Source organism: Sprattus sprattus, assembly GCF_963457725.1.
Source record: "Sprattus sprattus genome assembly, chromosome: 1".
In the NCBI taxonomy this organism is placed as follows: Eukaryota; Metazoa; Chordata; class Actinopteri; order Clupeiformes; family Clupeidae; genus Sprattus; species Sprattus sprattus.
This window is the reverse complement of record NC_137920.1, coordinates 24,087,557-24,112,556: the sequence shown is the minus strand read 5'-3', so window position 1 is coordinate 24,112,556 and position 25,000 is coordinate 24,087,557. Positions and strand designations below refer to the sequence as shown.

Below are 25,000 nucleotides of genomic sequence, written 5' to 3'. Positions count from 1 at the left end.
CCTACCATGTCAAGTCCTGCATGATGGGATCGTCTCCGAGGAGTTCAGAGTGACACAAGCTGCTGATGAGTGTGTTTTCACCATGTGGCCTACTTACAGCATGGTGCGGAAATGAGCTCACACACACACTGACACATACAAATACACACATACACACACACACACACACACACACACACACACACACACATACAAATACACACACACACACACACACACACACACACACACACACACACACACACACACACACTGACACATACAAATACACACATACACACACACACACACATACAAATACACACACACACACACACACACACACACACACACACTGACACATACAAATACACACATACACACACACACACACACACACACACACACACACACACACACATACAAATACACACACACACACACACACACACACACACATACAAATACACACACACACACACACACACAGACATACAAATACACACACACACACACACACACACACACACACACACACACACATACACTCACACACACAAATACACACACACTCACACATACAAATACACACACACAGAGACATATACACAGTCACACACATATACAAATACGCACACTCGCACGCAAACACAGACACGGGCACAAACACACACACACACATAAACACAGACATGGGCACAAAAACACACACACACACAGAAACACAGACATGGACACATACACACACACACACACACATAAACACAGACATGGGCACAAACACACACACACACAGAAACACAGACATGGACACACACACACACACACACAGACATGGACACCCACACACAGACATGGACACAAAAATGGACTTGAAAACATGAAAGCTTGCCGTCCTTCCTAACACACTGACAGGAGCACAGATCTGTCACAGATGAGGGCTGCAGATCCATATCTATGAACATCCATTAAGCCAATCTACATAGACACTCTCTCTCTTACACACACACACACACACACACACACACACACACACACACACACACACACACACACACACACACACACACATATACACAATCACATACACACTCACACATATACACACAGAGAGACACAAACACACACACACACACACACACTCACACATATACACACACACACACACACACATATACACACACACAAAGTCACACTGCTCTCTTATAAATACTTGGGGGAAAGTAAACAAAAAAAACAGTCCAGACATTTGTGTGTGTGTGTGTGTCTGAAGATCTGACAGGGACAGGGACAACCACTGGGGCTTTGTTCTGAGACAAATCAAAGTGGACGTGTGTGTGTGTGTGTGTGTGTGTGTGTGTGTGTGTGTGTGTGTGTGTGTGTGTGTGTGTGTGTGTGTGTGTGTGTGTGTGTGTGTGTGTGTGTGTGTGTGTGTGTGTGTGTGTGTGTGTGTGAGCATAAGGGCGTGAACGGCTGTGTGTGTGTATATGTGCATGCTTGGTTGCATTTATCTGTGTGTTTGCATGTGTATTTATTTGTGATTCATGCATGTCTATGCCTCTGTATGTTGTGTCTGTGTGTCCCTCCAACAATGTGTCTCCGAGCAATGATGTCTTTCTGAGTTCCAAGCCTCTTTCTCCTCAGCACTTGTGTGTCCTTCGTCCTCCTCTGTGTGTGTGTGGTGTGTGTGTGTGTGTGTGTGTGTGTGTGTGTGTGTGTGTGTGTGTGTGTGTGTGTGTGTGTGCATGTTTCTCCCCTCCTCTTGTGTGTGTGTGTGTGTGTGTGTGAATGGGTGTATGTATTTCTGTATTGTAATCTGTATGTATCTCTCCTCTCCTTGTGTGTATGCTTGTTTCTCTCCCATGCTTGCGTGCGTGTGCGTGCTGTGTGTGTGTGTGTGCGCGTGTGTGTGTGTGCGTGCGTGTGTGTGTCTCCTCGCTCTATCCCACTGGGGACATTAAGTGGGGCTGTTTGGGTCCCTGTCTTTCCCCACGGCTCCATGAGAGGCCCCTGGGGGCCCCAGGGTTTGGCTCCGTGAGCACCCCGCTCAGATCAATCATTAAGCAGTGCTGCCCCCCTCTGGGCTCCTGGGGAGGGTAATACAACATGACAAAATGTCTCACGTCGCCCCAGCGCTTCATTTGTTTACCAACCAACTGCGTCACATTCTCTCTGGTGTACACCAGCGTACACTCGTGTACTCTCTTCTCTGCCTCTGTCTATCTCTCTCTCACACACACACTCAGATATGCACACACACACACACACATGCACACACACATGCACACACACACACACACACACAGACACACACACACACACACACACACACTCAACTCTCTCTCACACACACACACTCAGACATACAAACACACACACACACTCAGATATTGCACACACATACACACACACACACACACACATTCTCTCTCTCTCTCACACACACACACACACACACACACACACACACACACACACACACATGTATACAAGGCTTACAGTGAAGTTCACCTACGCATGAACACAATGAAACACAATAAAACTTCAGCATGCTACCAAAACTAAAGCAGACAGGATGGAAAGTGGAAACTGGCACACATAGCGCGGAACAACAACACTCGGATGCAATTAAAGCTGTTTACTCATCATCGCTGAGACAAGTACCACCAAACAGTAATGCAACCGCTCATGCTCTGGATACACATACACACTATACCAGATAATAAACATATGCACACTTTACATACTTACCATACACACTATACCAGATAATAAACATATACACACTTTACATACTTACCATACACACTATACTAGATGATACTAGATGATATACAAATACACACTTTACCACATGATAATTCCCTTGTAAGGGAAAATGCTACATTCGTCTACTGAGCGTTGTTAAGCACTGACGTCTGTGCAAGTACGGCAATCTAGACTATTCTCATTCGTAGTTCAACTTGGTGGAACGAGCTTTTTAGCACTACCAGAACAGGGGCGTCACTCTCTACCTTTAAGAAGCTCTTTAAGGCCCAACTCTTCAGAGAGCACCTCCTTTCCTAACTTGCACTTCCTCTCCATTCCTCTTCCTTTCTCTACCTCTCCTAATATTTCCTCTACTGCTATCTTCTCTAACTATTACTTAACTCGCACTTACAGTAGATACATTCCTGCACTTTTTATTCCTTAATTAAAGTAGTATTAATTGTTACACTAGGTCTCTATTGCTTTTAGCTTGATCGTATTCTCTTTTGTACGTTGCTTTGGATGAAAGTGTCTGCTAAATGACTTAATGTAAATGTAATGATATACTTTACATACTTAACATACCCACTATACGATGATAAACATATGCACACTTTTCATACTTACCATTCACACTTTAACCATGCACACTTCATCGGAGGATACACACACACACCCACACAGAATGGAATGCACATGGAGTACACTTGCCCTCATTAAAACTTGAAACACACACTTTAGACGGAACTGGCACACATGTACTTGTCAAGTTACTCTCAGCAAACCAGACACAAAAGCTGACACACATCAAAACACATCTCATCTACATAATAGTGTTCACACACACACACTCACACACACACAGACCCACAAACATAATTGGTTTAACACACACACACACACGCACAAGCAAGTAAACACACAATAAGTCACTGCAGTAATGACACGCTCTAAAGCAAACACTGATGATTGCATTTATTGGACAGTGGACAGGTTTTGAAAATGCATGTGTTGGACACACAACCAAGTAAACATGAATACATTTTAGTTACACCACATAATTCAGTATTTATCTTAGCTTCATGAAGGTTCTAATATTCAGTATTGATCTTAGCTTCATGACAGTTGTAACATCAGTATTAATCTAAGCTTCATGAAGGTTGTAATATTCAGTATTTATCTTGGCTTCATGAAGGCTCTAATATGCAGTATTTGTTGGGTAGCTATCAGATTTGCTCACTGTTGTTTTCTGTTTTTTCTTTCTCCATGACCTTCACCTTAAACCAACTCCCCTCTCTCCTCTCTCCTCTCTCCTCTCTAATCTGCTCCCTGATCTCCTGTTGTGTCCTGTTCCCTTTTCTCTCTCTCTCTCTCTCTGTTACCCCACCATCTATTCTCTGTGTCCCTCTTTTACCACAATCATCTGTTTTTCTCACTCACTGACACTATACTACGTATTCTCACCTCAACCATACTAAATCTCTCTCTCTCTCTCTGTATCTCTCTATCTCTCTCTCTCTTTCTCTGCCTCTCTGTCTCTCTCTCTCTGCATACCTCCACTCGGTCTCTACACACCATCATTCTTCATCTTCCCAACGTTCCCTCTTCATTTCTCTATCGCTTTCTCATTCTTTCATTCTTTGTTTTCTCTATACACTCACTCTGTTTCTTTTCTTAACTCCACCTCTCTCTTTCCCTCTCTCCTCTTTCTCTTTTGTCTCTCCCCTCCTCCACCCCTTTCTATTACCATCCTCCCTCCTTTCTCTTCCTGTCTTTCTTCCTCTCTCACTTCCTCTCCTTCAATGCCACACATTCCCATGTTTCCTCGCTTGCCCTCTATTCCCTCTCTCCCTCTCTCTTTCTTTCCTTCCCTCTCTCCCTTTCTATCCTTCCTTCTCTCTCTTTGTATACCTACTCCACCTGTCCTCCACCTTCCCTCCTCTCTCCCCATCAACCTCTCCATCCCTCCCTCCCTCCCTCTCTCCCCTCCCTCCCTCCCTCTCTCCCCATCAACCTCTCACTCCCTCTCTCCCCTCCCTCCCCATCAACCTCTCCCTCCCTCTCTCCCCTCCCTCCCTCCCTCTCTCCCCATCAACCTCTCCCTCCCTCTCACTCCCTCTCTCCTCTCCCTCCCTCTCTCCCCTCCCTCCCTCCCTCCCCCCCTCCGTCCCCTCCTCAGGTGAGATGGAGGAGCTGGAGTCGCTGTGGCTGACGGGCATCTGTCACCACGAGAAGAACGAGGTGATGAGCAGCCAGCTGGACGTGGACAACATGGCCGGTGTCTTCTACATGCTGGCGGCAGCCATGGTGCTCTCGCTGCTCACCTTCATCGCTGAGCACCTCTTCTACTGGCAGCTGCGCTTCTGCTTCATGGGCACCTGCACGGGCCAGCCTGGCCTCACCTTCTCCATCAGCAGGGTGAGTGGTAGGACACACACACACACACACACACACACACACACACACACACACACACACACACACACACACACACACATGGACACCATCTCACACACGCACACACTCAAAAACACACACATACACACACACACATGGACACCATCACACGCACACACTCACACAGACAGACAGACATCAGACATAGACACTATCTCTCTCACACACACACACACACACACACACACACACACACACACACACACACAGAGACAATGACACACATACACATTTAATTCATTTAATAAATGAGTCAACTAAAGGCTGTAGAACAGTTTAACTCTGTGCGGCTCTACACAGAGGATGCCAGTTTGAAAGAACTCATGCCCTTGATAGTCACTCTAATCTCTCACTGGATGAGTTCCACTGAAGGGATTGTTTTCATCTGATGGAATAGATAGAATGTTCTAGAATACTGTAGAATGTGTTAAGTAAACAACAGAACAAAGAACTATGGGTACAAGTAATTCATGAATTAACCAACGAATTTAACACAGTGTATCTCCTATGCAACCACACATCATGACAACTTCTTACCTCTATTCATGAGTGCATCTTGTAACAATGTGGATTAATGTCAGCTTAATTTCTGTCAAACACCAGGGGCGTTACAAATCTCATCATCTTTCATGCTCTGGAAAACTCTACAGTAGAGACCCTCATTTAAAATTTTACTGAGGCACCATAACAAAAATATAAATAAAACAATGAAAGTAGTATTATTTATAGAATTGAAAATAAAAAAATAAAAATAAAAGACAATGATATAGACACAGTACCCATGCCGAACATTTGCTTTCACTTTTAAAAACAGCCACATTAAACATTTAAAAGCCCAAGACTGAAGCCCAGTTCACTTTAAAGCCCGGAGAAGAAATGATAGATAAGGGTGTGATGAATGAGGCGAAGGAGAGAATGAAGGCAGCCTGCTTTGGAGTAGAGTGCGTCTTGCTTCATATTCCCCTTCGGTAGGTGGTCTCGCTGCTAGAATGTCTCTGATTGTTGATGTAGAAAGGGGATAACACGCAGAATTGAAGGAATGGGAAGGAATTTTCGACTGATGTACATTAGAAGAAGAAACATTTCTGAAAATCCTGGAGAGGAAGGGGAACACACTTTGGAGTAACTTTGAGTAAAGTTCCGCAGTACTTTGCTTCTCAAAGTATTATTTTGTTATTGTTCTTTAATTGTTCATTTGGACAAAGGAGTGAACAACCAGTGCTGAGACAGAGCCAGGAAAACCCAGATGTAACTGATGAATGTGCAAAAACCCAGTTCATTTCTCTCGTCTGAGGTTGGCCACTCCATACGTAACAGATCCGTTCCCCTGGAGCACACACACTGATTAAGGTTCCCTGTGGCCATTGACCATTCGAGATGCACAATGGATCTGTGCCAGGTCGGTTACAGATCCAGAGGTTCAAGTTCAAGTTCAAAGTTCAAAGTACTTTATTGTCATTGCCACAAAGACAACGAGACAGAAGGGGCAGCAACAGACTTCTTCCACAGCTAAATAATAATAAATAACAATTAATAAATAGATTAATAAATGTCATAAATTAAAAAAGCACTGTGTGGACTGTGTTCACTGTGTGGATTGGGGTCATTAACCAGAATCAAGTTTTATTGCCCAAGTAAGGTTGCACAAACAAGGAATTTGACTTGGTTCATCTTGTACTTGTTGGCTACAGGCCAAGTTAGCCATGTGCTATGCAGTAAGCCTTTAGAAGCCCTAATGTCAAACTATAAGTTGCTATTACATTGTTTCGTCTTTGTTAGTTTGTCCTCATGTGGGTTGACTATGACGGTGCACATTGACTGGTTTCAAACATGAAACAACGCCTGTTTTTATTTACTTAAGTATATTCTGTTGTTTTTCGCTAGCCCTGCGGCTAACTGTAGCTATATTCCACCCATCATAGACACATGTGACTAATTGTGTATCAGTTGGAAATGTGATGGAACAGCCATTATGGAAAAGGGTTAGTGGGGGGTGGCTGTTGTTGTCGTGGTTGATGTGGACAAGTGAAATTCATTTCAGTCGCAGATTTGTCATGCCGTAGGTGATTAAAAATAGACAAATGACAGCTCTGATTCTCTTTTGAATGGATGCCTGAAAAAGGCTGCCGTGTCAGCAGGGATGAAAGATGTTATCAATTTTTGAGGTTCACTCTTGTTGCTCATAATTATTTTTTCTAAGTGGGTGTACTCGTGAATGGGGGTGTTCTTCTGTGTGTGTGTGTGTGTGTGTGTGTGTGTGTGTGTGTGTGTGTGTGTGTGTGTGTGTGTGTGTGTGTGTGTGTGTGTGTGTTTGTGTGAGAGAGAGCACATGTGCGTATGAGAGAGGGAGAGATTGAGAAATCGGCTTAGCTTCTCACCGACACACACATACGCTCACTCACTAACACAAATACACACATACACACACACACAAATGCTCACTCACTCACACACATACACACAGGGCTTAGGTTTATTTGAACGCGTCATACACCAGGTCCTTTCACAAAAGCGAGGCAGAGAGTACACTTCAGAGGTAGATGGAAAGAGGAGAGGGAAGATGAAAGGGTGGAAAGGGAGTGAGAGAAAGAGAGAGAGGGAGAGGGAGTGAGGGGGAAAGAGAGAACGAGAGAGTAAGAGAAAGAGGGAGAGAAAGAGAGAGTGAGTGAGGGGGAAAGAGAGAGTAAGAGAAAGAGGGAGAGAAAGAGAGAGGGAGTGAGGGGGAAAGAGAGAGCGAGAGAGTAAGAGAAAGAGGGAGAGATTGAGAGGGAGTGAGAGAGAGAGAGAGGGAGGGAGTGAGGGGGAAAGAGAGAACGAGAGAGTAAGAGAAAGAGAGAGGGAGTGGGGGGGAAAGAGAGTAAGAGAAAGAGGGAGAGAAAGAGAGAGAGAGTGGGGGGGAAAGAGAGCGTGAGAGAGTAAGAGAAAGAGGGAGAGATTGAGAGCGGAAAGAGAGAGAGGGAGGGTTTTCTGCTGGGTATTTTTCGGCTCTTTGAGAGAATTCACCGGAATGAGTCAGAGGAAACCAGCAAAACAAATGACAGGTGTTCTCCAGACACACACACACACACACACACACACACACACACACACACACTCAGTCAGGTACACTTCCACATCATGCAGGAGAAACCAGGCCATCGGCTTAAGAAGCAATGGGAAGAGAGGGGGGGGGGGGGGTTCAGAGGGGGAGGGGGGGGGGGTGCAGAGTTAGGTGCTATGCACACGAAGTCTAGGGCCTCCGAATCGGATTTACTTTTCACACCAATCTAATCTTTTAATTTCGTAAATACGGAGGCTGGCAACGAGAGATTGGCGTAAACACGGAGGCAGCAGATTGTGGTGAACCGACTGTAGTACATACCTCACGCCTGTGGGTGGCGCTTTAGCGCTTTATTTACACAACTGAAAAAACGTGAAAAACCTAGAAGAAGGTACTTCACAGCACGAGGATAAACACATTACACAAGACATTCAAGCTCCAATTAACAACATTACATTATGAAAGTTAATATCAGTGGTCAGACTAAAGGATATGCGAAAATGAATTCTTTTTTCTATTGATAATAAAGAGTTTGGAAAAGTAACATGACATGTCTGTCATCCCATTTCCCATGATGCATTGCTCCGAGCATTTTACATACATTTATGAATAAAAAAGCAAATTAAATCGCTGGCCAATTTATATTTGTGGTCATGAAAGTTATGTTACGTCTGAATAAGAAGAATTAGATCAAGATAGGGGGCTAATCAAAAATCAGAAGACTGGGTTAATGTTAGTGAATTCGAGGCCCACCACGAGTGAGATTTTGAGGGAGAACAAGTTATATATATATATTGGTTGGAGATGGCGAAAAGATCACGTGGGGCAGTGACGTCATCAGGTTGCGTGAAACCGTGCAGACGAACACCAGCCCCCGTACCGATTAAAATCTACTCACTTTCTACCCCGGACTGCGATCGTTGCGGAAACAAGGTGCGGATAGAGAGTGTTCGTATGTATGATAGGGCTATCTGTATTAGCTATCCGTATCAGATTGACAAACTAGGCTCCATGTAAACGACCTCTTAGAGAGAGAGGGGGTTCAGAGAGAGAGGGGGGGTTGTTCAAAGAGAGAGAGGGGGTTCAGAGAGAGAGGGGGGGTTCAGAGAGAGAGAGGGGGGGGTTCAGAGAGAGAGAGGGGGTTCAGAGAGAGAGAGGGGGTTCAGAGAGAGAGAGAGAGGGGGTTAAGAGAGAGAGAGGGGGGGGGGTTCAGAGAGAGAGAGGGGGGGGGTTCAGAGAGAGAGAGGGGGTTCAGAGAGAGAGAGGGGGTTCAGAGAGAGAGAGAGAGGGGGTTCAGAGAGAGAGAGAGAGGAGGTTCAGAGAGAGAGGGGGGGGGGGGGTTCAGAGAGAGAGAGGGGGTTCAGAGAGAGAGAGGGGGTTCAGAGAGAGAGAGAGAGGGGGTTCAGAGAGAGAGAGAGAGGAGGTTCAGAGAGAGAGAGAGGGGGTTCAGAGAGAGAGAGAGGGGGTTCAGAGAGAGAGAGAGGGGGGGTTCAGAGAGAGAGAGGGGGTTCAGAGAGAGAGAGGAGGTTCAGAGAGAGAGAGAGGGGGGGTTCAGAGAGAGAGAGGGGGTTCAGAGATAGAGAGAGAGGGGGTTCAGAGAGAGAGAGAGAGGAGGTTCAGAGAGAGAGAGAGGGGGGGGTTCAGAGAGAGAGAGGGGGTTCAGAGAGAGAGAGAGGGGGTTCAGAGAGAGAGAGAGAGGAGGTTCAGAGAGAGAGAGGGTTTAAAACCATGTCTTTCTCTCTCAGCGTTCGACCATTTTTAGCATGAACGGGTTGACCCAGGTTATTTTACTCTGCGTCTCGACCCACCTCTTGAACTGAGTTGGACACAGAATTCAATTTTGGTATTAATGGCACAACCTGGGTTGCCAACAACTATAATGTCACTTACAACAGTTGAACTGTGGAAATGATGTTGGTCCAGACTGCAAAGAAACAAAGCCCAGAAACTAAATATACAGATTATATTATGTTCTCCCAGGTTACAACCCAGGTCGAATCTGAATTGCCACAACCTGGGTATAACCAGTGTTGATGGGCTTGGTCTGGACTAAACAGCCAAATAACTTGGTCAAATAACCCTGGTCCAACCCAGGTCATTGGCATTGAAAGGTTATAAGAGGGTCGGGAGAGAGAGAAAAGAAACGGAGAGAAACGGAGAGAACTGAGAAAAGCTATTAGTGTTGTTAAGAGAAAGAACCTGTGTAAGAGAAGGGAAAGAGGGAATGAGTGAGTTTATGAATAGGAGTGAGAGAGAGAAATGGAGAAAGAGAGAAAGATAGAGAGAGAGGAAAGTCAGAAAAATACTGAGACTGAGACAATGGCCAAGTGAGGAAATATTTTTATTTTATTATTTTTATTTTTTACATTTTTGACAATGAGAAAAGAGAGAGAGAAAGGTAGAACAGGAGAAGGAGTGAATGAGGAAAGAGAAGAGGGAGAGAAAGGTAGAACAGGAGAATGAGTGAATTAGGAAAGGAAAGCAGATGAGAGGCAAAATGATAACTTTAGACAGAAGGAGAGAGAGGGACACAGAGAGAGGGATACCTTTAGACAGGGAGAGAGAGGGAGAGAGAGGCAGACAGAGAGAGGGATACCTTTAGACAGAGGGAGAGAGAGGGATACCTTTAGACAGAGGGAGAGAGAGGGAGACAGAGAGAGGGATACCTTTAGACAGAGGGAGAGAGAGGGGGAGAGAGCGAGGGATACCTTTAGACAGAGGGAGGGAGAGAGAGGGAGAGAGAGAGAGGGATACCTTTAGACAGAGGGAGAGAGAGAGAGGGATACCTTACGACAGAGGGAGAGAGAGGGAGACAGAGAGAGGGATACCTTTAGACAGAGGGAGAGAGAGGGAGCGAGAGAGAGGGATACCTTTAGACAGAGGGAGGGAGAGAGAGGGAGAGAGAGAGAGGGATACCTTTAGACAGAGGGAGAGAGAGAGAGGGATACCTTACGACAGAGGGAGAGAGATGGAGACAGAGAAAGGGATACCGTTAGACAGAGGGAGAGAGAGGGAGAGAGAGAGAGGGGAGAGAGAGAGGGATACCTTTAGACAGAGGGAGAGAGAGGGAGAGAGAGAGAGGGATACCTTTAGACAGAGGTAGAGAGAGGGAGAGAGAGAGAGGGATACCTTTAGACAGAGGGAGGGAGAGAGAGAGAGAGGGATACCTTTAGACAGAGGGAGAGAGAGGGAGACTGAATGAAAGGAGGTGAAGAAGAAGGAATTAATCACAGAGTAGAAATCAGACGAGGTGGATGCAGAGCCGGTTCAGACCTCCATGGGGCCCTAGGGGGGACCGTCGCACCTGACACCCAGTGCTTCCACTCATCCCCCCTTTAAATATATTGCATATGTTATAGAAAGACTACAAACTCTGAATCACTTGTGTTGGAATTAAAACCATTTTATTTAGCAGATCCATATTGTCCGTTTTCTGTTGAAGTGGTTGGTAGGCAAACAAATTGAGTCGTAAGAAGACTTGAGCTTAACAAAACGACATGTTTTCGATTTACAATGGCTGTGTCTTTATAAAATGAAAGGAGAGTAAAAATGCCATAATAAACAACGTACTAACCTCAAAACATCAAACCAATACTTCAAGCAACAGTTTGATATTTCTCGGTATGATCTCACTCTATTAATAAGTGTTTATTATTTAGCACCACTGTCATAATATTTCACGAGTTTTATTTATTCACCAAGAATAAATCGTATCTGCGTCTATATTTGCCTGTGGGCTATCCAAGCAAACAAACTTCAATCTTAGTCAATATGTATCCATTACTTTCCATTTTGTTAAGTGCAGTTGTAACTATACAAGGCTACAACTAAAATTATAGAAGCTAGCAAGACGCACACAGAGACCGGGGATCCCCAAGGGCTCACCGCCCTGTAGGTTTAACACGGACTGTCCCTCCCTCTCTCCCACCAGGAGAGGCGAGTTATAGGCTTTACCTGACTGCTGCTCCCGCAGTTCATTTTCAAGTTCCTTCCTCTTCCTTTTTTCATTCCCCGAGGGATAGCTCCGCTTCATCTTTCTACACTGATGATGCAATGATGCGCATGGGTATAGCTATCTGACGTCCGCGACGGACAGTTACGTTGTCACGTTTTTTTTTTTTTCCAACGGGGCCTTTATTATAAATAATAAATTTGCGGGGCCCTACGCAACGTGCGTAGTGTGCGTGTTGAAAGAACCGGTACTGGGTGGATGGAGGGAAGAGATGGAAAGGAGAAAGTGTCACTAAGCAACGGATGAAGAGTGTCTCTGACGGGATGTCCCCAAGGAGTCTGTGACCTCTGACCTTTCCTGTCTAAAGACATTTTTGCTAAACACACACAAACCAAACACACACATGCACTTACACGTACACAAATACACACACACACACACATCTTACACGTACACAAACACATATCAGCACACACACCAAACATACACATGCTTATACATATGTACTCTCTCATCCACACACACACACACACACACACACACACACACACACACACACACACGCATGCACTTACACAAACACATATCAGCACACACCAAACATACACACATGCTTGCACATATGTACTCTCACTCAAACAGACACACACACGCACACACACATAAACACAGACATGCAGAGACACACACACACACGCACACACACAAACACTCTCTAGCTAGCACATGCTCATAGTTTTAAAAGGAAAAGTCATGAACTCCCGGGGCAGATGAAATATTCATCAAAGGAGATAGCATACTATAATGACATTACAGGATACTATTATAGCATACTGTAATGACTTGTTCAAATAGTATTTAGAGGATCCCCACCCATCTTTATAATGAGTATTTTGTCTTGCTTGATGGAAAACTGTTTTGGGAGTGGAGCCAAACACAGTTCGAGGAACAAAAAAAATCCTTATATAATATTAATTTAGTCAGATGTATCAACCAGTAATTTCACGAGAGTGTGACAGGATTGATGGACTTGGCATGTCAGCCGAGAGAGAGAGACAAAGAGGGAGAGAGAGATGGAGAGAGACAGTAAGAGACAGTGAGAGGGAGGGAGAGGCAAACAAACTCAAGTGATGATGTCAGCTGAATTTTAATTGTGTCGATCGAACTATCGACCGTCGCTTTGAAACCACAGTCGGTGTGCAATGCTAGACTGTCCTCGTCAATCATCTGTCATTCCCACCCTAATCGCAGTGCTCCATCTTGTCCTGTCTTTCAAGTCCTCTTAAGCTCTCACTCTTTCACCGTACCCTCACTCTCTTTCTCTCTCTCTCTCTCTCTCTCTCTCTCTCTCTCTCTCTCTCTCTCTCTCTCTGTCTCTCAAACTTTTCCTATCTATTAGTGCCTCCCTCTCTCTTAGCTAATACATTGTGAGATTAATCCCGGCGTGGACTGGCCCTTGGGAACTTCGGAAACTTTCCCGGTGGGCTGGTCTTGCGACGGCATTATATAGCCCAAGTAATGAGAATGGACCGCTAATCTCCCTGGACTAAGCCTACCCATCAATTCTTTTTTGCATTTATAGCCTATAAGGCATTAATATTTGATAGCCAGCCCAGCAGTCAATATGCTGTTTGTGAAATACTTACTGTACAATCTAAACAGACAATTTAACATAGCACTGAAAATAAAAGGGAAAGGAGTAGGGAGTAAGCAGGAACCAATGTTATTCAATGTTATAGGCAAACACGCAAACAGTACAAATAACAGATTGTGTTTTTTAATTAATGAGTCGTTGATCATGATAGACATGTGTCGGTTCCAATTTGGATCATCAAATCACATTGGTGCCACTTAACAGCAAAATCCGGGCTGCTTTTTGTTGCCAGTCCATGACTGGATGTGAGTATGTGTGTGTGTTTGTGTTGAGTGTGTGTTTATCTGTATCTATGTGTGTTTGTGTGTGTGTGTGTGTGTGTGTGTGTGTGTGTGTGTGTGTGTATCTGTATCTATGTGTGGAGTGTGTGTGTGTGTATGTATGTATCTGTAGCTGTGTGTGCTGTGTGTGTGTGTGTGTGTGTGTGTGTGTGTGTGTGTGTGTATCTGTATCTATGTGTGGAGTGTGTGTGTGTGTGTGTGTGTGTGTATGTATCTGTATCTATGTCTGCTGTGTGTGGAGTGTGTGTGTGTGTGTGTATGTATTTGTATCTACTAGTGCTGTGTGTGTGTGTTTGTGTGTGTGTGTGTGTGTGTGTGTGTGTGTGTGTATGTATCTGTATCTACTAGTGCTGTGTGTGTGTGTGTGTGTGTGACAGTGGAGTGCCTCAGCATGGTGCGCAGTGTTAATGACCTCATCAGTCTGTGTGTAATCTAGTGCACTAGTCACTTTCTCCAGCCTCCATGAGCCGCCATCTTGTCCCCTCTCCCTCTCTCTCTGACAGTCATTCTCCCTCAGTTGTAGCCCTATCACATGTACTCTCTCATACACACACACACACACACACACCTAGAACAAATGTTCCATGCCTGTGATATGTGATTCTAACGTTGCAAAAGCAAGCACAAAGATTAAATAGTCTCTCTTTCTCTCCCTCCTTCTTCCTCTCTCTCTCCCCTGTTTGTTCCTTGTGTCTTTCTCTCACTCCCTCTCTCCCTCCATTTCTCCATTTCTCTCTCATTCCATGTCTGTCTCTCCCTCTCTCCTCTCTCTCCTTGTGTCTCTCTCTCTCTCCCCTTCTTCTCTCTATCCTTGTCACTCCCTCTTCCTCCCTTCCTCTCTTCCTTTCTTTCTCTTTTCTCTCAATCCCTATATGTCACTCTCTCTATCCTTATCGCTCCCTATTTCTCCTTCTATCTCTCTCTCTCTCTCCCCTCCTCTCTCTCTCTCTCCCCTCCTGTCTCTCTCTCTCTCCCCTCCTCTCTCTCTCTCCCCTCCTGTCTCTCTCTCCCCTCCTCTCCCCTCCTGTCTCTCTCTCACTCTCCCCTCCTCTCTCTCTCTCTCTCTCCTTCTCTCTCTCTCTCCCCCCTCCTTCTCTCTCTCTCTTTCACTCTCTCTCTCCCCTCCTCTCTCTCTCTCCCCTCCTGTCTCTCTCTCCCCTCCTCTCCCCTCCTGTCTCTCTCTCTCTCTCCCCTCCTCTCTCTCTCTCTCCTCCTTCTCTCTCTCTCTCCCCCTCCTTCTCTCTCTCTCTTTCACTCTCTCTCTCCCCTCATCTCTCACTCTCTCTCTCTCCCCCCTTTTTCTCTCTCTCTCTCTCTCCCCTCCTGTCTCTCCATGTCGCTCCTTCTCTTCGTCTCCCGTAGGGCATCTACAGCTGCATCCACGGCGTGCAGATCGAGGAGGAGAAGAGCTCGGCAGCGCTGCAGTCCCCCTCGGCCACCATGAACGCCAGCATGAGCAACACGCACTCCAACATCCTCCGCCTGCTGCGCACCGCCAAGAGCATGACCTCCGTGCCCGGGGTCAACGGCTCGCCGCACCGCGCCCTCGACTACCCGCCGCACCGCGAGTCCTCCATCTACGACATCGCCGAGCACCGGCGAAGCCTGGGCCCGGCGGCGGCGGGGCACCCCGACTGCAAGCCGCCCCCGCCGTACCTGCCCGAGGACGGCATGTTTCCCGACATGGATCGGACTTTTGGGAACCTCCACCTGAAGGACAGCAACCTGTACCAGGACCACTATCTGCAGCACCACCACCTGCACCACCACGCTCACCAGCAGGGGGCTCTACAGCAGCAGGGCCCCACCGGGGGACCGGGCCCCGGCCTGCCTCTGGGTATGTCGGCTCCCCTGGGCCTTGCGAGGCCGCATAGCTTAGGCAGCACCACCTCGCTGGATGGGGGGGGCATGTTCGATAGCGACAGTCTCGGGGGAGGGGTGGCGCCGATTTTCACCACCCAGCCACGCCAGTCCATGACGCAGCGCGGAGGAGGCGGAGGTGGGGGGGGAGTTGGAGGAGGAGGGGGGGGCAGTAAGTTCGACCTGATCGCTGGGCATCAGACACACCAGAGCTCGGGGTTCAAAGGAGCCGCTCCCGACCTGTATGGTCGCTTCTCCTTCAAGGGTGGCGCCGGAAGCTCGGGGTTCCTGGCTGGACACGATCGCTACTGCAGTGGAGGAGGGGGAGGGGGGTCAGGTGGGGACGACGGCAACGTTCGCTCCGACGGTTCGGACATCTCCACACACACGGTCACCTACGGCAACCTGGAGGGCAACGCCAAACGGCGCAAGCAGCAGTACCACGACAGCCTCCGGCGCCGGCCCGCCTCGGCCAAGCTGCGGCGCGAGCAGGACGACTCAGACTTCGGGCCCCGGCGGCGGCAGCACCACCACACCATCCACCACCACCACCATCACCATGGCGGCCGTCGCTCCGCATCGCCACCCCTGGAGCGCAGTGCCAGCGCCAAGGGCAACCACTCGTCCACGTCCTACCTGTTCCGCGAAAAGGACAACCTCCGGGACTTCTACATGGACCAGTTCCGCGCCAAGGAAGGCATGTCGCCGTGGGAACACGTGGATCTGACCGATGCGCCCGGGCTAGGTGGCGGGGGAGAGAGAGGAGGAGGAGGAGGGGCTAACACCAACCTTGGGCCCGTGGAGGATTTCCTGAAAGGTAAAGGCAAGAAGACGGAGGGGGGCGGCATCGGCGGAGGGAAGGTTGGTGGAGGAGGAGGAGGAGGAGGAGGTGGCGGATCTTCGCCGGGCCCTCCGGGGCCTCATGCATGCTGGGATAAGAGCATAGGGGTGGGCGGCTTGGCGGGAGGAGACTGGGAGTGTCGCAACGTCCACGCTGGTGGAGGAGTCAGTGGGGGGAAGGCAATGGTCCTGCATGGGGGCATGGCAGTGGGTGGGTACCAAGGCATGGGGGGTGTGGTCGGGGGAGGGGGAGAGAGAGAGAGAGAAAGAGGTGGCGGCAGCGGTGGGGGGGGTAGCCGACCAAGCTCGGCCTCCTGCAAGCGCTGTGATTCCTGCAGCAAGCAGCCCGGCAACCTGTACAACATCAGCGAGGACTACAACCAATCACGTCACGCCAACAAGGCCGGGGCGGGGGGGAAGGCCAGCAGTGGCGGTGCCGCCCAGCGCCGCAAAACTGGGCCGGGCGGGCGGGTCTTGCGCCGCCAACACTCCTACGACACCGTGGTGGAGTTGCAGAAGGACGGGGCGGGCCGCAGGGGTGGAGCCGGGGGCAGGTACGGAGGGGATGGGGGAGGAGGGGCCAACATGCTCCCGCCCCCCAGAAGTGTGAGCCTGAAAGACAAAGAGCGCTTCATGGAAGGTCCTAGCCCCTACACGCAGATGTTTGAGCGCTACGCGGGGTCCGAGCGCGAGCGCGACAGGGAGAGTGGAGGCTTCATGGGCGGGGAGAGAGGGAAAGGCGGCGGCTCGTCGTTCAGCCTGTACGGCCGTGACGGCAGGGAGCGGGGCGAGGGGGGGTTCCACCGACGCTCGTTCGGGGAGCGCGACCTGCGGGACCGGGAACGAGGGCTGGGTGGTGCAGGAGGAGGAGGTGCGGGTGCTCGAGGGTCGGGGACTTACTCCTTGTCTAAATCTCTCTACCCAGATAAGGTGAGCCAGAACCCCTTCATCCCGACGTTCGGCGACGACCAGTGCCTCTTTCATGGCGGCCACTCTTACTACGTGAAAAATCAGCAGCAGCCGCAGCAGTCACCGTCACCGTCGCCACAGCCACAAGCGCCCCAACAACAACAACAACCGCTCCTCAACAACAGTCGTACCGACTTCCGGGGCCCCATGGGAGTCACGTCGTACTTGCCGGCGTCCGCCACTGCCGGGGTCCTCTCCAACATGGGCTCCCGGTACACTAAGGACCTGTGCTTGGGGGGGCCTATGGGGAACCATCATGGCGTGGGGGGGCCGGTGGCCGGGAACAGCAAACTGCTCTCGGCGAGGGACGGGCTGGGCGTGGGTCCACCGGGTCAGCGGCCGTTCAACGGCTCCACCAATGGGCACGTGTACGAGAAGCTTTCCAGTATCGAGTCGGACGTCTGAGCAGGTCGAACGGAAACTAGTGAACGGACGGGATTTTTTAATTTTTAAAAAAACTTAAAAATGTGAGAGAGAGAAAGAGAAAGACACACAGAGAGAGAAAGACAAATAAAAGAGGACAAGGAGACTGTAGAGAGTAAGACAGGAGAGAGTGAGACGGAAGGCAAAGAAGAGACACTGTGACAACTTGAAGAGGCATGAATTGGGATTAATTAATTAAGACACTCTGGACTGACGAGACTCAGCGGAGACACTCTCCCTTTTGTTTCTTGTGTTGTTTTTTTTTCTATTTCGTTCTTTTGGTTTCAGTGAGATAGACGAGGGGGCACCTCCAGTGCCGAGTTGCTGCTCGGTTATCAGCCAATCACGGACCTCATAACGACTGGAAGGAAAAGAGGACCACCCCTCTCACTGGAGGGATAGAAAAAGGAGGGATACCTGTAATGTGTTCTCTCAGCTTTGTTTTTCTTCTTTCGTCTCTCTTTCAGCTGTTCTTTACACCAAATCAAAGGTTTGATCCTAGCTAGCTACGGAAATATAATACAATCACAATTGATCGAGAAAACGACTTACTGTATTGAAGTAACAGGGTAACACTCACAATAACTGTATTGATAATATTGTTAAAAAGAAATAATGATATTATATATGATTACTATGTTTTATGATGTTCAGTTTGGGCTTGAGTTATAAATATTTTGCGCTGTTACATATTTGTACTGTAGGTGCTTTTACGTTAGCACAAACATGTCACGGGCTTGCTATTTTCATTTACTCTGCCAAGCTTGAAGACAACGTTGACTTCTTTTTCCCTTTTGGAGTTCTTTATTATTATGGTTATTATGATTATTATTAGCATTATTATGATTATGATTATTATTGATAATCCATGTTTCTTTTTTCTGTTTTTTGGGGTGATGTGTAATGTACGTGAAAGGCATGATTTGCAAAAAGTACTCAGACGTAAGATTTTGTTGTGAAGGAAATTTAATAATAATAATTATTAATACCAATTATTATTATTACTGTTAGGTTTTTTTTATATATCTGTTTTCCCAACAAGTGTTTGTTAGTAGACAATTGGGTTTTAAAGGAAACACTGCACATAATGTGCCTTACCAGAGTCTTAGAACACTACTTTTGACAGATGATGTTGCCATGGTAACCACTAAGGCCAGTGCACATTCCCATGATATATTGGTATTAATCTAATTCTCGGTTTTTCACTCTCCCACCAAGGAATCTCAAGAGTGGCACTACAGTAATGTCTTTCTGGTGTATTGAGGAATAAGTCATCCCAAACTGTTATTACCTCCATTTTAAGGTATATCAACATACAAACAATATATATAAAAGCAGTGTTCATCTACATTCATCATATGAGCTGCTTTTAGGTTTCCATATCTGAATACTACAGAAAAATCACTGAGAATTCTGAATCACGACGCCCCTTTTCTCTAGACTTTTCTCTGCGCCTTTGATCAAGTCCCATAAATAAATAAATAAGTCACATCGTTTCGGTTTGCTTTTCTAATCAGTTCTTTGTCAAGCCGTTTCGAAAGGCTCAAGTCCCTCAGGATTTATCAGGAGCAATGAGAGGTTAAATTATACCATTAGCATGTGTGAACGATCTATATGTGCCAACATCCACTGTTTTTGTTAAAGGCGCAGTCCTTGGTTTTGGTGAAAGGTTGTTGGTATTTGAGCTCAACAGCCAATCATGCTCTGGAAGGAATGAAGTTGTTGATTGACTTGGGTAGTGTATGGCTCGGTCCACGCCACTTTGTTTGTTTTCCATTTCCAGGGTCACAACACACTGGAGGTTTTTTTGAGCACACACACTAAATGGACAGCTAGAGGAACATGAGGAGAATGTCACTGAATTTGATGGGGAAAAAAGCGTAATGGATTGTAAACAAGGACTGCGCATTTAAATGTAAATATACTATATCCCCTCTTCTCTCCTTTTTTCAGCTTTTATACGGTTCTTAGACAGTCTGGATGTAACACTAAGCCTAAATTTACCAGAGAAGGAGAAGTCACAGAATCCACGATATGCCTGTCACTATTTGTTTCCATGGCAATGAGGTGATGTCACCCACGTCTGTCATGACTGACTTCTGTCACATAGTATCCATCAACTGCACATTTGGAATAATCTGATATTTATTTTGGCTTTGGTTACACTTGGCTGGTTGAAATGATTTGATGTGTCACTCTGCTAATTATATTAGCCTACCACGATTATATATGTATAGCCCTACTGATTGTGATTTTTGGAGAGAAAAAAATGTTAATTTCCAAAGATCAATATGGATGGCAATATGCACAGTAGCATACTACTTCACGCCGTCACAATAGCCATCTAACACAAACGACAAAACACAGACTTGTTTTTTAAGCATATACTGTGACAAACGGGGGTTGTGAGCTAGAGATAAACTTAAGATGAGTTTTCTAAAGAATTTAACTTGTAGGCCTACGACAAATTATAAGGTTTAAATGCTTCTTGTTTCTCTCAAAAATTATAATCAAAACACGTGATATTTTATAAACATAGGCCTAATACAATGAACTCGTAATTTTACAAGGTCTCTCACAGCAGACTTAGTTATTAGCACTAAAGCGAGGTTTGCCAAATCACTGGACACCGCAGTGGGCTAGTACCAATTTGATTGAGTCATCAGTCTTGTGTTGACATGGCAACGTCAGTATGAAGGAATGCAAGATCAAACCAGAGACTAGGCGAGTCAATTAAATGTTCAAATCCGATTTAATCGTATAAAGGTAAATCACACAAACACCCCACCCCTTTCAGATTACTTGACAGGCAACCTCAATGCCACTAACGAACACATGAAGATATCCAGGTAGATTATCGTTTTACGTCACTGCTACTTAACTTTCTTATGAGGTTCTTGTCTCTTCTTTTGCTGTGTAGGCTGAGCGATATACTTTACTTGAAGTTTGTTGTATGAACTACACGCCTGTATTTGTTCAGAATTTTCTGTAAATGTATATTAAATGAACCAAACCAGGTTTTTATTTCCAATTTAAGCACAATGTTTATATTATCGGTTGAAAATACTTTATGTAGGCTATCTTCACTATGAGAATATGTGAACTTTTAGAAAACATTTGGTGCATTTATCATTATCGACTGAGCAGCCGATGGATGATTTATGTCTTACTGTGAGTATTGGTATGAAGGGAATGCTTGTTCGTCACATTTTTTATTTTCCATTCTTGTTTAATCTTAAAACAGTGAGTGTGTTTTTATTTTTATTTTAATGTTTTAATGTCATGAACATTGAGAATTGAGGAAAGGAATTTGTACGAAGATTGCAACTGGTATATTTGACTTATTGTGTGTGAGTGCATATGGGGTCTATACATTTCCAAGGCGTTTTTGCCTGCTTTTTTCTGATTATTTTTGCACATTTTGTAGGGCCACTGCCTCCCTTGACCCTGGCTAACCATTGAAGTAGCCTACGGCACAAGTGGCCTCAACTATTGAAGGCCCCCTTGCGCTTTCACGTGGTTCTTTATATTTGGCTCGCTCACACGGTAAAACAGTGGCTTGTTGAAGGTGATGCAGAACCGCAACCTACATGCTACTGGAACACTTAACGCGCGTTTGTTAAGAACTACCAGCACAAGGAGTTAGGCTTTGACCCCACCACCTACTGACCATACACGTCTCAGCGTCCCAGCGGTACAATTTGCATGTGTTTATGCCTTTTCTCGAAGCGCGCAACAGGAGAAGGTGGACAGGGGCAACGCAAGCCTTTCTGTCAGGAGATCTCCGCTTCCAACACAAGCGGCATGATTCGGGTTCAGATCCTAGTGGTCGACATAACAGGTTGTCCACCAGTTGCCAGATTTTCACTTTTACGCACGTAGCGAGAGAGAGACCGAGACCGAGAACGAGAGAGAGAGACGATGCAGCGGGTTGATTCGTGTCCATCCCTGATATTAATATCGTTGATTACATGTTGGTGGGGTGTGAGACACCACAGTGTGTAGCCTAGTAGCGGTGACTTGGACAGGGATTTTTTTTTAAATATTTTTTTTCCCCAAAAGATTCTCACTTCTTCCTCATACATTTAAATACGCTTCTGTGGGCGGTTAATTTGCGTCATGGAAGGATGAAGACACGGTAGTAGCCGGCACTCACAGCACTTGCTTTGCCACAATGAGCTTAATCTGTGTTTCAGTAGCCTACTTTATGCCCCTATTCAATAGTATGTGCCTGAATTCACATGCTTGATTACCTCTGTGTGTGACCGCGCGCATGTGAGAGAGTGCGAGTGAGACGTGTATGGTTGTCTCTTGTGGCGTTCTGAATTCTGTAAATAAAAAATATCTCCCCTTTTACAGTACGTTTTAATAAAATATTTAGAATATCACAATTTGAAGTAACTTCTGTTAATAACATCTGCCGTTTTCCTAAACCATATAGCCTAATGAATTTGACCGTTATGGCAGGTAGGCTACTCTGACTTAGGGTATTTGTCCCGTTTTAACATTCTCAAAGAATCGCGATCTTTAGCTTACGTTTTTCCTCTTGTGTCTAGTGCATATTTCTAACAAGGTCTTTCTTTTTTAGGCAATTGTCATTTTATTTGAGGTGTAACCACACAGTTAATAAGTGTACAGATTGTGTAAATATGTGACGAAAACCCGTTTCGCTTACTATGTTTTGTATAGAGAGAAAAACAATGTTCTAAAATGACATCAATAATTTAATTAACGAGATAGGCCTATTTCACAACACTTAAAGATGACAATGATACTGATGCGGTATATGTGAAGATATCTGCTAAGCTATATTCTTCTGTTTCTTTGTATAAAACAGTGTTGAATATAAATAAAAGGGAGGAATCTCCAAAAAAAAAAAAAACACGCTCACACGCTCATTATTTCTGACCATGTCTGTAGACCTGCTATCTTTTTAACAAGTCTCTAACTAGGCTACACACACACACACACACACACACAGAGAGAGAGAGAAAGAGTAGCCTGCAGAATGCCTGTTTGCATTTCTGTGTTAGTGTTTCTACTAATGAACGTTTTGTGTCACCCCTCCCCTTTTTAGGTGACTGAATTAATTTCTACTGGAAGGTAACCTCTCACTGCGGTAGCATACTCTCTCCATGCTCAACCATCTCCGTTTTTCTTCTTCTGTCACACAAGGCGTCCTGGAGCACAATGATAGAGTTAATTGTATCACGTGACATTACACTGGATCCATCGCAGGTGTTGGCCAGATTACTTTCCATGGAAGGATTTCAGAAGCCTCGCTTCACTATTGTTGCTGAAGTGGAAACAGTCGCCGCTGGCGAATGTCAATACTATTATTACCACCACCACCGCTCGGCTTTTAAACGAATCTGACCTTTTGATCAAGAGACAGAGAATGAGGCTAGCTCCATAAACTCGAGTACCTCTGTAAGTTATCACCGTGATCTCACAGACGAGTAGGCAACCGTCCAAGCTGAGACGAGCCAGCGGATAAAGTTCTGATGTTCGCTTGGTTTCAAATACTTTCCCAATAGATGTATTTAATAACTTTGTCTGTTCCTTACATTTAAAGACGCCTCTTTCAATGCACCACACACGTTTTTTTAGATGCCAATTCCCATGTAAGCTACATTGCAACACATGTAACTACTTCTTGTCAATTAACTGTTACCTAGCAACTGGGTCTTTAGAGGGAGGGAGAGAGGGAGGGGTGGCGGGGTAGGCTTCGGAAAGAGGATTTGTACTGTATATTTTCACTGTCTTGGTGGATTGGATGCAACAATGAATCAACACAGCCTACCATACAGAAATGGAAAGAACAGCGCGCGCCTAACGCCCACACACAACGGACGAGAAGAAAAGCGAAGAATTGGGGGGGGGGGGGGGGCGGTGATGCAGATCGCCGAAAAAATGAGGGACGCAGAGACAGATGGGAGAGGAATGCCAGTTTCAGAGAAAAAGAGGATGTCATACAGAAGGATAGGGGACAGTGATGGAAGGAGAGGGGGAGAATTTAATAAGGTGGTGTATAGTCAGGCACTGGCAATCATTGGCCGCAGGAGAGAGGGTGCGTGAGTGTGTGAGAGAGAGTCCTGATGCACAGTGGAGACATCGCTCAGCATTTTAATACTTAAAAGTTTTAATGAGGACACATTGTCAAGTTCCAACACGATCAAGTGCACACAAACTGAAAACCTCCATAAAGTGCGTTCCTGACGCTGCCTCTTTTAATAGGCTATACGCAAAACATATACAACACACACGCAGGCGCCCGGCATGTTTATAATCAAGATTAATTATCACATCTCCACATGATAGCTATTCAGACAATTCACTGCGATTTCAACTAATTGAAACAATAGTCTTCAGATTTGAACAGCTCTGTCGGGGGGGGGGGGTCGCGATGTTACGCCCAGGACGTAGAAACAGTGACACCTGGCGGTAATGTACTCTCACAGCACTTTGTCTATTTTACCAACATCAGGGGGCGTTGATATTGTGTACCATCAGTGGTGAATTAGAGCACCCCGATGCTCGGCTTGTTACAGCCGTTCTTGTTTTAAACCACGCACACACACAACATGATTTAGTGGATGTGTGCATCCAGAGGTGAATTGACACTTTGCAGCAGTGCCTATGTGTTAGTTTCAAACATAGCAAGACTGTGCACATAATTATTTTAAAAGTTTATTCATATGCATATCATTCTATAATGCAATAGTTATAGAACAGCCGTAGTATAGACATAGTATAGACAGAATAAAATATTTGCAAGATCGAATGATAGTCATTCA

At 46.1% G+C, this 25,000-nt stretch overlaps 2 protein-coding genes across 3 annotated transcripts in view; one reads left to right on the top strand and one right to left on the bottom strand.

Moving 5' to 3' along the window:
- The window catches only part of grin2bb (glutamate receptor, ionotropic, N-methyl D-aspartate 2B-b), a gene marked incomplete at its 3' end in the record, with an annotated part of 127,199 nt that extends 109,014 nt beyond the window's left edge, over positions 1-18,185 (top strand). The window contains exons 13-14 of the mRNA XM_080834474.1: positions 4,907-5,145; positions 15,474-18,185. Of these exons, the coding sequence (XP_080690600.1) occupies positions 4,907-5,145; positions 15,474-18,185 (2,951 nt within the window). The remainder of the gene's footprint in view (positions 1-4,906; positions 5,146-15,473) is intronic.
- A 6,695-nt stretch (positions 18,186-24,880) lies between these two features.
- Positions 24,881-25,000, bottom strand: part of LOC308378762 (uncharacterized protein) — a 9,030-nt gene continuing 8,910 nt past the window's right edge. For both annotated transcript variants that reach the window (XM_080855752.1, XM_080855753.1), the window contains exon 4: positions 24,881-25,000. This exon is cut by the window's right edge and continues 575 nt beyond it. The gene's annotated coding sequence lies outside the window, so the exon portion shown is untranslated.